Source organism: Scyliorhinus torazame, chromosome 14 (genome assembly GCF_047496885.1).
Source record: "Scyliorhinus torazame isolate Kashiwa2021f chromosome 14, sScyTor2.1, whole genome shotgun sequence".
Lineage (NCBI taxonomy): Eukaryota > Metazoa > Chordata > Chondrichthyes > Carcharhiniformes > Scyliorhinidae > Scyliorhinus > Scyliorhinus torazame.
Window position 1 is genome coordinate 79,285,950 of NC_092720.1, and position 14,043 is coordinate 79,299,992.

Genomic DNA, 14,043 nt, shown 5'->3' on the forward strand with positions numbered 1-14,043 from the left:
GCGGCCCCGGAGGCTCCAGACGACAACGACAAAGGTGCTGGTGAACGGGCACGAGATGCCGTGTTTGATCGACTCGGGGAGCATGGAGAGTTTTATTCATCCGGACATGGTAAGACGCTGTTCCCTTGTAATTCGGCCAAGCACCCAAAGAAATCTTCCTGGCGGCGGGGTCCCACTCCGTTGCAATCAAAGGGTTCTGCATCGCAAACCTAACGGTGCAGGGGAGAGAGTTCAAAAATTACCGGCTGTATGTCCTCCCCCACCTCTACGCCCCCACCCTCCTGGGGTTGGACTTCCAATGCAACCTCCAGAGCTTAACATTATATCTGCGGCCTCGCGACACTCAAGGTCGAACCGCCCTCCTGGTTTGCGAACCTCACCCCGGATTGCTAACCCGTCGCCACTAGGAGCAGACGGTACAGCACCCAGGACCGGACGTTTATCAGGTCCAAAGTCTAGCGGCTGCTGAAGGAAGGCATAATCCAGGCCAGCAATAGTCCCTGGAGAACCCAGGTGGTAGTTGTGAAGACAGGGGAGAAGCAGAGGATGGTCGTAGACTATAGTCAGACCATCAACAGGTACACACGGCTAGATGCGTACCCTCTTCCCCGCATATCCGACATGGTCAATCGGATTGCACAGTACAAGGTCTTCTCCACCGTGGACCTTAGGTCCGCCTACCACCAGCTCCCTATTCGCCCCGGTGACCGCAAGTACACTGCCTTCGAAGCAGACGAGCGGCTATACCACTTCTTAAGGGTTCCATTCGGCGTCTCGAACGGAGTCTCGGTCTTCCAACGGGAGATGGACCGAATGGTTGACCAGCACGGTTTACGGGCCACGTTCCCGTACCTCGATAACGTCACCATCTGCGGCCATGACCAGCAGGACCACAACGCCAACCTCCGCAAATTCCTCCAGACCGCTAACGCCCTCAACCTCACCTACAACGAGGAAAGATGAGTGTTTAGCACCGACCGTCTAGCCATCTTGGGCTACGTAGTGCGTAATGGAGTGATAGGCCCAGACCCCGAACGCATGCGCCCCCTCATGGAGTTCCTTCTCCCCCACTGTACCAAAGCCCTGAAACGCTGCCTGGGCTTCTTTTCTTATTACGCCCAGTGGGTTCCTCAATACACAGACAAGGCCCACCCACTAATCCAGTCCACTACTTTTCCCCTGTCGACAGAGGCCCGCCTGGCCTTCAGCCGCATCAAAGCGGATATCGCAAAGGCCACGATGCGCGCCATCGACGAGTCCCTCCCCTTCCAAGTCGAGAGCGACGCATCCGATGTAGCTCTGGCGGCCATTCTCAACCAAGCGGGCAGACCCGTGGCCTTTTTCTCCCGGACACTCCACGCTTCAGAAATTCGCCACTTCTCCATAGAAAAGGAGGCCCAAGCCATAGTGGAAGCTGTGCGACATTGGAGGCATTACCTGGCCGGTAGGAGATTCACTCTCCTCACTGACCAACGGTCGGTAGCCTTCATGTGCGATAATGCACAGCGGGGCAAGATAAAAAAACGACAAAACGCACAAGTGGACCGTCTCCAAGCCCTCCACGAGGACCTCTGCCACCCGGGGGGTCACTCGCTTCTACCACTTTATAAAGGCCCGCAACCTCCCGTTCTCCGTCGAGGAGGTCCGAACAGTCACCAGGAACTGCCAAATCTGCGCAGAATGCAAACCGTACCTGATAAAGGCTTCCCGTCCCTTTGAACGCCTCAGTTTGGATTTCAAAGGCCCCCTCCCCTCCACCGATCACAATACGTACTTTCTTTTTTTTAAATAAATATTTTATTGAAAATTTTTGGTCAACCAACACAGTACATTGTGCATCCTTTACACAATATTATAACAACACAAATAACAATGACCTATTTTATAAGCAAAAAATGAATAAATAATAAATAACAAAAATGAAAACTAACCCTTATTGGCAACTGCCTTATCACAAGTAACACTCTCCAAAAATATAATTTAACAGTCCAATATATAATTATCTGTCGCAACGACCTATACATATTATACAGTATATATTAACAACCCTGAGATTCCTTCTGGTTCCTCCTTCCACCCCCCCCCCCCCCCACCCCCCACCCCCGATCCTGGGCTGCTGCTGCTGCCTTCTTTTTTCCATTCCATCTATCTTTCTGCGAGGTATTCGACGAACGGTTGCCACCGCCTGGTGAACCCTTGAGCCGACCCCCTTAGAACGAACTTAATCCGCTCAAGCTTTATAAACCCTGCCATGTCATTTATCCAGGTCTCCACCCCCGGGGGCTTGGCTTCTTTCCACATTAACAATATCCTGCGTCGGGCTACTAGGGACGCAAAGGCCAAAACATCGGCCTCTCTCGCCTCCTGCACTCCCGGCTCTTGTGCAACCCCAAATATAGCCAACCCCCAGCTTGGTTCGACCCGGACCCCCACTACTTTTGAAAGCACCTTTGTCACCCCCATCCACAACCCCTGTAGTGCCGGGCATGACCAAAACATATGGGTATGATTCGCTGGGCTTCTCGAGCACCTCGCACACCTATCCTCCACCCGAAAAAATTTACTGAGCCGTGCTCCAGTCATATGCGCCCTGTGTAATACCTTAAACTGAATCAGGCTTAGCCTGGCACACGAGGACGACGAGTTTACCCTGCTTCGGGCATCTGCCCACAGCCCCTCCTCGATCTCCTCCCCCAGCTCTTCTTCCCATTTCCCTTTTAGTTCATCTACCATAGTCTCCCCTTCGTCCCTCATTTCCCTATATATATCTGACACCTTACCATCCCCCACCCATGTCTTTGAGATCACTCTGTCCTGCACCTCTTGTGTCGGGAGCTGCGGGAATTCCCTCACCTGTTGCCTCGCAAAAGCCCTCAGTTGCATATACCTGAATGCATTCCCTTGGGGCAACCCATATTTCTCGGTCAGCGCTCCCAGACTCGCGAACTTCCCATCCACAAACAGATCTTTCAGTTGCGTTATTCCTGCTCTTTGCCACATTCCATATCCCCCATCCATTCCCCCCGGGGCAAACCTATGGTTGTTTCTTATCGGGGACCCCCCCAAGGCTCCAGTCTTTCCCCGATGCCGTCTCCACTGTCCCCAAATCTTCAGTGTAGCCACCACCACCGGGCTTGTGATGTAGTTCCTCGGTGAGAACGGCAATGGGGCTGTCACCATAGCCTGTAGGCTAGTCCCCCTACAGGACGCCCTCTCTAATCTCTTCCACGCCGCTCCCTCCTCCTCTCCCATCCACTTACTCACCATTGAAATATTAGCGGCCCAATAATACTCACTTAGGCTCGGTAGTGCCAGCCCCCCCCTATCCCTGCTACGCTGTAAGAATCCCTTCCTCACTCTCGGGGTCTTCCCGGCCCACACAAAACCCATGATGCTCTTTTCAATCCTTTTAAAAAAAGCCTTCGTGATCACCACCGGGAGGCACTGAAACACAAAGAGGAATCTCGGGAGGACCACCATCTTAACCGCCTGCACCCTCCCTGCCAGTGACAGGGATACCATATCCCATCTCTTGAAATCCTCCTCCATTTGTTCCACCAACCGCGTTAAATTTAACCTATGCAATGTGCCCCAATTCTTGGCTATCTGGATCCCCAGGTAACGAAAGACCCTTGTTACATCTTCCTCAACGGTAGGTCCTCTATTTCTCTACTCTGCTCCCCTGGATGCACCACAAACAACTCACTTTTCCCCATGTTCAATTTATACCCTGAAAAATCCCCAAACTCCCCAAGTATCCGCATTATTTCTGGCATCCCCTCCGCCGGGTCTGCCACGTATAGTAGCAAATCGTCCGCATACAAAGATACCCGGTGTTCTTCTCCTCCTCTAAGTACTCCCCTCCACTTCTTGGAACCCCTCAACGCTATCGCCAGGGGCTCAATCGCCAGTGCAAACAATAATGGGGACAGAGGGCATCCCTGCCTTGTCCCTCTATGGAGCCGAAAATATGCAGATCCCCGTCCATTCGTGACCACGCTCCCCATCGGGGCCCTATACAACAGCTGCACCCATCTAACATACCCCTCTCCAAAACCAAATCTCCTCAACACCTCCCACAAATAATCCCACTCCACTCTATCAAATGCTTTCTCGGCATCCATCGCCACTACTATCTCCGTTTCCCCCTCTGGTGGGGCCATCATCATTACCCCTAACAGCCTCCGTATATTCGTGTTCAGCTGTCTCCCCTTCACAAACCCAGTTTGGTCCTCGTGGACCACCCCCGGGACACATTCCTCTATTCTCATTGCCATTACCTTGGCCAGGATCTTGGCATCTACATTTAGGAGGGAAATAGGTCTATAGGTCCCGCATTGTAGCGGGTCCTTTTCCTTCTTTAAGAGAAGCGATATCGTTGCTTCAGACATAGTCGGGGGCAGTTGTCCCCTTTCCTTTGCCTCATTAAAGGTCCTCGTCAATACCGGGGCGAGCAAGTCCACATATTTTCTATAGAATTCGACTGGGAATCCATCCGGTCCCGGGGCCTTTCCCGCCTGCATGCTCCTAATTCCTTTCACCACTTCTTCTACCTCGATCTGTGCTCCCAGTCCCACCCTTTCCTGCTCTTCCACCTTGGGAAATTCCAGCCGATCCAAGAAGCCCATCATTCTCTCCCTCCCATCCGGGCGTTGAGCTTCATATAATTTTTTATAAAATGTCTTGAACACTCCATTCACTCTCTCCGCTCCCCGCTCCATCTCTCCTTCCTCATCCCTCACTCCCCCTATTTCCCTCGCTGCTCCCCTTTTCCTCAATTGGTGTGCCAGCAACCTGCTCGCCTTCTCCCCATATTCGTACTGTACACCCTGTGCCTTCCTCCATTGTGCCTCTGCAGTGCCCGTAGTCAGCAAGTCAAATTCTACATGTAGCCTTTGCCTTTCCCTGTACAGTCCCTCCTCCGGTGCTTCCGCATATTGTCTGTCCACCCTCAAAAGTTCTTGCAGCAACCGCTCCCGTTCCTTACTCTCCTGCTTCCCTTTATGTGCCCTTATTGATATCAGCTCCCCTCTAACCACCGCCTTCAACGCCTCCCAGACCACTCCCACCTGGACCTCCCCATTATCATTGAGTTCCAAGTACTTTTCAATGCACCCCCTCACCCTTAGACACACCCCCTCATCTGCCATTAGTCCCATGTCCATTCTCCAGGGTGGGCGCCCTCCTGTTTCCTCCCCTATCTCCAAGTCTACCCAGTGTGGAGCGTGATCCAAAATGGCTATAGCCGTATACTCCGTTCCCCTCACCTTCGGGATCAACGCCCTTCCCAGCACAAAAAAGTCTATTCGCGAGTAGACTTTATGGACGTAGGAGAAAAACGAGAACTCCTTACTCCTAGGTCTGCTAAATCTCCACGGGTCTACACCTCCCATCTGCTCCATAAAATCTTTAAGTACCTTGGCTGCTGCCGGCCTCCTTCCAGTCCTGGACTTCGACCTATCCAGCCCTGGTTCCAACACCGTATTAAAATCTCCCCCCATTATCAGCTTTCCCATCTCTAGGTCCGGAATGCGTCCTAGCATCCGCCTCATAAAATTGGCATCATCCCAGTTCGGGGCATATACGTTTACCAAAACCACCGTCTCCCCCTGTAGTTTGCCACTCACCATCACGTATCTGCCCCCGTTATCCGCCACTATAGTCTTTGCCTCGAACATTACCCGCTTCCCCACTAATATAGCCACCCCCCTGTTTTTCGCATCTAGCCCCGAATGGAACACCTGCCCCACCCATCCTTTGCGTAGCCTAACCTGGTCTATCAGTTTCAGGTGCGTTTCCTGTAACATAACCACATCTGCCTTAAGTTTCTTAAGGTGTGCGAGTACCCGTGCCCTCTTTATCGGCCCGTTCAGCCCTCTCACGTTCCACGTGATCAGCCGGGTGGGGGGGTTCCTACCCCCCCACCCACCTTGTCGATTAGCCATCCCCTTTTTCCAGCTCCTCACCCGGTTCCCACGCAGCTGTATCTCCCCCAGGCGGTGCCCCCCTGCCCATCCCCTCCCATACCAGCTCCCCCCTCTCCCCAGCAGCAGCAACCCAGTAATTTCCCCCTCCCACCCCCCCCGCTAGCGTAATTACTCCCCCCATGTTGCTCCCAGAAGTCAGCAAACTCTGGCCGACCTCGGTTTCCCCCCGTGACCTCGGCTCGCACCGTGCGACGCCCCCTCCTTCCTGCTTCTCTATTCCCGCCATGATTATCATAGCGCGGGAACCAAGCCCGCGCTGCTCCCTTGGCCCCGCCCCCAATGGCCAACGCCCCATCTCCTCCACCTCCCCTCCTCCCCCCATCACCACCTGTGGAAGAGAGAAAAGTTACCACATCGCAGGATTAGTACATAAAACTCCTCTTTCCCCCCTTTTTAACCCCCCTCTTCGCCCCCCACATTCGCCCCACCACTTTGTTCAAACGTTCTTTTTAATAACCCGCTCATTCCAGTTTTTCTTCCACAATAAGAGTCCACGCTTCATCCGCCGTCTCAAAGTAGTGGTGTCTCCCTCGATATGTGACCCACAGTCTTGCCGGTTGCAGCATTCCAAATGTTATCTTCTTTTTATGAAGCACCGCCTTGGCCCGATTAAAGCTCGCCCTCCTTCTCGCCACCGCCGCACTCCAGTCTTGATAAACGCGGATCACCGCGTTCTCCCATTTACTGCTCCGAGTTTTCTTTGCCCATCTAAGGACCATTTCTCTATACTTAAAACGGAGGAATCTCACCACTATGGCTCTGGGAATTTCTTCTGCTCTCGGTCCTCGCGCCATCACTCGGTATGCTCCCTCCACCTCCAACGGACCCGCCGGGGCCTCCGCTCCCATTAACGAGTGCAGCATCGTGCTCACATATGCCCCGTCGTCCGCTCCCTCCACACCTTCAGGAAGACCAAGAATCCTCAGGTTGTTCCTCCTTGCGTTGTTCTCCAGTGCCCCCAACCTTTCCACACATCGTTTCTGATGTGCCTCATGCGTCTCCGTCTTCACCACCAGGCCCTGTATGTCGTCTTCATTCTCGGCTGCCTTTGCCTTCACGACCCGAAGCTCCCGCTCCTGGGTCTTTTGTTCCTCCTTTAGCCCTTCGATCGCCTGTAGTAACGGGGCCAACAGCTCTTTCTTCATTTCCTTTTTGAGCTCTTCCACACAGCATTTCAAGAACTCTTGTTGTTCAGGGCCCCATGTTAAACTGCCACCTTCCGACACCATCTTGGTTTTTGCTTGCCTTCCTTGCCGCTGTTCTAGAGGATCCACTGCAATCCGGCCACTTTCTCCTCCTTTTTCCATCCGTATCCAGGGGGATTCCCTTCTGGTTTCCCGCACAGCGTTTTTAGCCGCCAAAATTGCCGTTGGGGCTCCTATCAAGAGCCCAAAAGTCCGTTTCACCGGGAGCTGCCGAAACGTGCGACTCAGCTGGTCATCGCCGCACCCGGAAGTCCAATACGTACTTTCTTAACATCGTTGACGAATACTCCCGTTTCCCCTTCGCCATCCCCTGCCCCGACATGACCGCGGCCACAGTCATTAAAGCCCTCTGCACCATCTTTACCCTGTTCGGTTTCCCCTGTGGGTCACATATCGAGGGAGGCACCACTACTTTGAGACGGCGGATGAAGCGTGGACTCTTATTGTGGAAGAAAAACTGGAACGAGCGGGTTATTATCCATAGCGATAGGGGGTCCTCCTTCATGAGTGACGAGCTGCTCCTTCATGAGTTCAATTCCTGCTCAGCAAGGGCATAGCCTCGAGCAGGACGACCAGCTACAACCCCCGGGGGAACGGGCAGGTAGAGAGGGAGAACAGAACGGTCTGGAAGACCGTCCTACTGGCCCTACGGTCTAGGAGTCTCCCAACTTCCCGCTGGCAGGAAGTCCTCCCGGATGCCCTTCATTCTATCCGGTCCCTGCTGTGTACCACCACAAACCAAACGCCTCACGAGTGCCTTCTTGTCTTCCCTAGGAAGTCCGCTTCTGGAACGTCACTTCCAAACTGGCTGGCAGCCCCGGGATCCATCTTGCTCCGGAAACATGTGCGGGCGCACAAATCAGACCCACTGGTGGAAAAGGTACATCTACTCCACGCAAACCCGCAGTACGCCTACGTGGCGTGCCCAGACGGCCGACAGGACACGGTCTCTCTGCGGGACCTGGTGCCCGCCGGAGCTCCCCACACCCCCCCCAACACCAATCACCACCCCCTCACTCCCGCCGGTGCACCCCATAGCCACCCTCTTCCCGGGGGGACCGGTTCTCCTCCCAGGCCCGCCCAGGAGTAAGGAAACAGAGAGGGACAGCGTGATGCTCCCAGAGTCGACCGAACCCGAGCCAGCACCACCACCACCACCACCCGGGCTGAGACGATCAGAGAGGGTGACCAGAGCACCATCTCGACTCATCCGAGTCGACTTAAGATGTATATAATTCAGTGGCCCAGTAAAGCGGCATTGTTGTAAATAGTTAACGCTGCTAATCGGGTAAAATGTGAATAATTCAGTGGCCCAGTAAAGCGGCATGATTGTATGTAGTTCAATGGTTAAGGCACCGACCCTGTAAACCCCGACCACCATACCACCCACCACCCCGCCGGGTTCTTTTTTAACAAGGGGAGAATGTGGTGGTATGTATCAGAGGTAATACGGTATACCATGAATGCCGAGGAGCTATTGGAGGACAGGTGCTGGGTCCGGATTGGATCTGCCGCCTACTGGGCTCCACCCAGATAGGCGGGGTATAAGAACCCGGTTTGCTCCCAGCAGCTGCATTCTGTGACTGAGCTGCTGGGGAACAAGTCTGCTCAATAAAGCCTCGATTGAAGTTCTCTATGTCTCGCTTCGTGTGTGCTACACCCCTCACCTGAGGTGTGGTGATCCTCAGATTAAATCACCACCAGTCAGCTCTCCCCCCTCAAAAGGGAAAGCAGCCTAATCATTGTACAAATTTTAAATCTTTCTCTCTTATGAGAAAGTGCAGTTTTAGCTGGAATTGTGCAAACAAGGAAATATTTTGGAATCCTGACAAGGTCTGTGAAACAGTACGCTATGGTAGTCAACAGCCTAGCTTAATTAATGACAAGTTGATTAACAAGTATTGTATTCCTATTAGGGATCTTGTGGCACAGTGGATGGCATCCCTGCCACTGAGCCAGCAGTTCCAGGTTTGAGACTCACCCCAGGACTTGATGGTCAAGGAAGGTGTGTTCATAACGCAGGCTGAGTGTCAACCAGTATCTTTCCTCAAACTCGTTATTTCTCAATAACAGTTTTGCATTCCAGAGCTCCCTCAGACTTTGCCTCCCTTTCAACCTTGAGGTATATACAACATCCTGATTTATTTAGTCACTCATCTCTTCTACCTTGGTCACATCCTATACTACGGACTGTGTACTTCAGCTTAATTTTTCAACACAAAATCTCTCTGCAGTAATCTCAATTGTTCAAAAATATTTTTTCGGACCAAATGCTTCCAGAACAACAGGAAGCATGAAGACCAATCATATTTCAAATTATATTTATAAAAGCAGAGATTATGTACGCACAACAGCGAATGACTTGACATCCATAAGTTAAGACATACCACATTCCATTGATGATCATTTCCAAATTCAGATCCAATTGTTTGCAAAGCCAGGGGCTCCATGCTTTGGCCAAAATGGCACCAGAGTCCTGATTCTGCCAGTCCCACCCCCGAACCATGCACTCAATCATTTTCTCCGAGGTGGGGGAGGTAAGTGAGGTTAGGTTGCAGTTTGCACATTCGTGGTTCACTGAGGTAGTTTCACATGTAAATATGCAGCTGCTTTCACAACTGGGATGTCAAAAAACTTATGGGCTTTAGGTACTGGAGGAAAAAGGTCAAAAACTGTTAGTTATTTCAAGAAGTAGGGTACCTTTTAGGAGGCGATGTTCCCTTTATTAGATGCAAGGCACCCATTGGGAGATTAAACATGGATGCGCATGAAAGTGGATAAATACAGCCAAACTATTAAGCTGTTAAGACATCATCCAATTTGGGGAAAAAAGCCTGTGGATGCTTGCAAATTCATTAGCTGCCTGTTGAAATAAGCTTTTAAATATCGACAACATAAGAGGCCAGGTTATGAAACAAAACATTGTTCAGAGGTCTGGCCATAGTGTATATGGGCGTGTTGGCATGGAGAATATAATGGCAAAGGGTGGTGGGTGAGAACAAAGAAAGAACAAAGAAAAATTACAGCACAGGAACTGGCCCTTCGGCCAGATCCAGGTGCTCTATCTAAAATTGTCGCCTATTTTCTAAGGATCTGTATCCCTCTGCTCCCTGCCCATTCATGTATCTGTCTAGATACATCTTAAATCACGCTATCGTGCCCGCCTCTACCACCTCTGCCGGCAATGCGTTCCAGGCACCCACCACCCTCTGCGTAAAGACCCTTCCACGCATATCTCCCTTAAACATTCCCCCTCTCACCTTGAACTCGTGACCCCTAATAATTGAGTCCCCCACTCTGGGAAAAAGCTTCTTGCTATCCACCCTGTCTATACCTCTCATGATTTTGTAGACCTCAATGAGGTCCCCCCTCAACCTCCGTCTTTCTAATGAAAATAATACTAATCTACTCAACCTCTCTTCATAGCTAGCGCCCTCCATACCAGGCAACATCCTGGTGAACCTCCTCTGCACCTTCTCCAAAGCATCCACATCCCTTTGGTAATGTGGCGACCAGAACTGTACGCAGTATTCCAAATGTGGCTGAACCAAAGTCTTATACAACTGTAACATGACCTGCCAACTCTTGTACTCAATACCACTTCCAATGAAGGAAAGCATGCCGTCTGCCTTCTTGACCACTCTATCGACCTGCGCAGCCACCTTCAGGGTACAATGGACCTGAAAGGATGAGGATCATGGGTTGACATGCGTTGGCACTATGTGGGCATAGAGGCAATATAGTGTTGGGAATGTGGGGGCATGGGTTGGCACTAAGCAGGGTAGAAGGGCACAGGGTGACATGAAGGGTACATGTGGCCATGAGTTTGCAAAGATGGGGCATTGGAGGGGTGAGGGCTGTTTTTTCTTTCCTTGTTTTTCTTGTAACTGGGATAAAGTCCCAGAGCACCAAGGCAGATCTTTTCACCAACCCCATTTGGCACCTGGTAGACCCTGTGGCTGCCTACTCACTGTTTGCAGGGTATTTAACACCCACAAAAATCCCAAGATCCGGGGCATTTTTTCCCAAGTTGGGTTTGAGATGTTGGGTATTTTCCTGACTCTGCGCTCCTAACTTGGGAACAAAGATTTGGCCCTCAGGCTCTTGAACCCATTTTGAACTTACGACAGGTATTATTAAACGCAACAGGATTTCCTCTCCAGCTGAACGGGTATAACTTGCAATAAGCTTTTATGGAAGTGATTTGACCATCTGACTTTGGTACCATAATTTTGACTCTAAAGAAAATAGAACATAGTGAACACTTTAAATTTTAATAATTCTTGATCAGAATTCCTCTGAGATCCAGTATTAAAAGCCCATTTTCCAAAGGATATAATGGAAAACATCACCCGTATTTTGAACCTAAAGTTACATTACTATTCAAGCACATTTGTTTACAAACAAAAACTTAGGACAAGCCCAGATGATGATCTTCATTGCAACTAGGAAATGTTTCTGTAAAAGGATAAGTCCGCAACTTCATTACACACAAGCTCTGTTCTTATCCTATGAATTTAAACAGGTGGTAGCACACAAACATTTGTGGCCAAGTGAACAATGAAGATTGAGCCAAAGATGTTGATCAACGACTCCCTTTCCCATTTCGAACATACATAGACAGCACATAACATAAGCCCCAAGATCTCACCATTATCATCCACCACTCTGGTCTGTTCCTTACAGCAATCTATTGGTAAACCAATAATTTCCACTTCAACAAAGGGATCAATTATCTGTGCGAGATCAAGCAAGTGAAAAGCACAAACATGTGAATATTTTCACAAGAGTCTACTCATACACATACTCATTTTAATGAGCAAGGAATAATGCAATAAAGAAAATAAATTACATATATTACACTGCACCTGTTGCCATAGAGATCATTTGAACATAAAGTGGGTACCTTAGAACCAGGGGCCAAATTTCCTCTCCATTAATTTTAGCAAGACAATAGGTAAAGTATCAATGACACAAATGGTTACTATTTTTATTTACATTTACAATTTATATACTCAGTATTGCTATTTTTCACTAATGTTCATTTTTATACCTCTGTGTTCTACTTTGTGACAGAGAACATCTTCCAGTCAGTCCTTTGTGTACTTGGCAGAATTATGAAGAATTTGTATTTCTGGTTATGGCACAGTAAGCACATGCTGTTTGTCTGCACAGGGTTTCAAGTAAGTGAAGGGGACTAACTTTGATAGGAGAAAGCACTTATGGGTAAGCTTGGTAAGTACATCAGTGTGGTGATATGCATCACTGTAAATACACAAGGGATTAATGTAAATACAGAATGACTAAGTAACCACTAGAGGGAGCACCAGAGATGTCATGACATGCAGACATACAGCTAATAAACACATTGAATAGGACACGACCAATGGGCAGTCAAGACACCCAGAGGTGACACTACCAAAAGGGGGCATTACACAACCCATAAATAAGGACTGAGCACACATGCTCTGTCTCTTTCCACAGGCGACACTTAGAAAGTAGGACAGGGGCAGATCAGAAGCATCACACCCACCACGTGGCTTAGAGCAGACTGGTTAGTTAGGCTGAGTTACTATAGCAAGATTAGCAGGAGAGTCGAACTCGGAGAACTGTGCTAATGGTTCAATAAATCACATTGAACTTACTTCAACGTCTGGAGTATCTTTTGGTCAAAGCTGCATCGGGTTGCAGCTTGCGTTATCCCAGAGTACATAACACAACAATCAGGAAGGAAATAGAAGGGTGTGCTGATAGGGTGAGATGGTGGAAGAGACTCACGTATATACTGATGTGGGCCAATTGGGCAGAATGGCTGATTTCTGTACCATTCAATGCTGTTTCCTTTCCGAGAAATTAAAGTTCTATGTCTGCCTATTTCAACCTGGTCTCTGTTCCAAGGCCATATTGACAAGCTTTTTGTGGAAACTGAACAGTACCGGCAAGTCCCCTTCACTGTCACTGGGCCAAAATCCTGGAACTCCCTTTCCCTCTGGAGCAGCACCGTGGGTGCACCTACACCACATGGACTGCAGCAGCTCACCACCACCGTCTCGAGGGCAATTAGGGATGGGCAATGAATGCTGATCTAGCCAGTGAAGCCCACATCCTTGAATGAATAAGTTAAATACTCTATTGAACAAGAGCACCCTCGCCATAATTGGAGACTTGATGGTAATTCGACTTCTAATGAGAAATTTAATTTGGAAAGACAAATCAAAGCAGGGGTTTGAAAAACACAAATTGTACTGCAAATGTTTAAAATCTACATAGTCCATTGAAACAACATTACCTCTCCTCTGTCCCCAAGCATGGAACGAGGTGGCTTTGGCAACTGCTGCCCACTGATAATTTTCAAGGTTAGCTGCTTTTTTGGATGGCCATGCAGAGGATCTTCGGAGAATGGATTAAAAACATCTAAAACAGCAATTTAATACAGTTTAGAAAACAACTACAGCGTTTAATTGATCAGCTATTGTTTCTTTAAGAGAAACAGATTTCAATTTATTCCAGCAAGCTTCCAGAAAGCGTTTTTATGGGGGTGGAACGGTTGATCTTGTTGTTTGTTTGGGCAGGTAAGGAAGCAAGGGTTAGGAAGAGGGTGCTTCAGAGAGGGCAGCAGTCAGGGGTCTGCCCCTTCCAACCCTGTTATACTATTGTTGGGCGGCGACTGCCCAGAAGGTGCGGGGTGCTGTTGGAGGGGGTGTTGACGGTAATGGGGCTGGGGTGGGGGTGTTGCTGGTAATGGGGCTGGGGAGGGGGAGGGGGGTGGGGAGAGGGGGTCACCTCGGCGATTTATGGGAGAATGTTGGAGGTGCATTGGATGTCATGGGTGGGTCAAGTACAGGTGGGAG

The 14,043-nt window shown here is 49.9% G+C and overlaps 1 protein-coding gene across 1 annotated transcript in view; it reads right to left on the reverse strand.

Moving 5' to 3' along the window:
• The window catches only part of plch1 (phospholipase C, eta 1), a 251,627-nt gene that overhangs the window by 30,538 nt on the left and 207,046 nt on the right, over window positions 1-14,043 (reverse strand). Inside the window, exons 18-19 of the mRNA XM_072474403.1 lie at window positions 13,482-13,606; window positions 11,844-11,928 (exon numbers count right to left, since the gene is read on the reverse strand). Coding sequence (XP_072330504.1) covers window positions 11,844-11,928; window positions 13,482-13,606 — 210 coding nt within the window. The remainder of the gene's footprint in view (window positions 1-11,843; window positions 11,929-13,481; window positions 13,607-14,043) is intronic.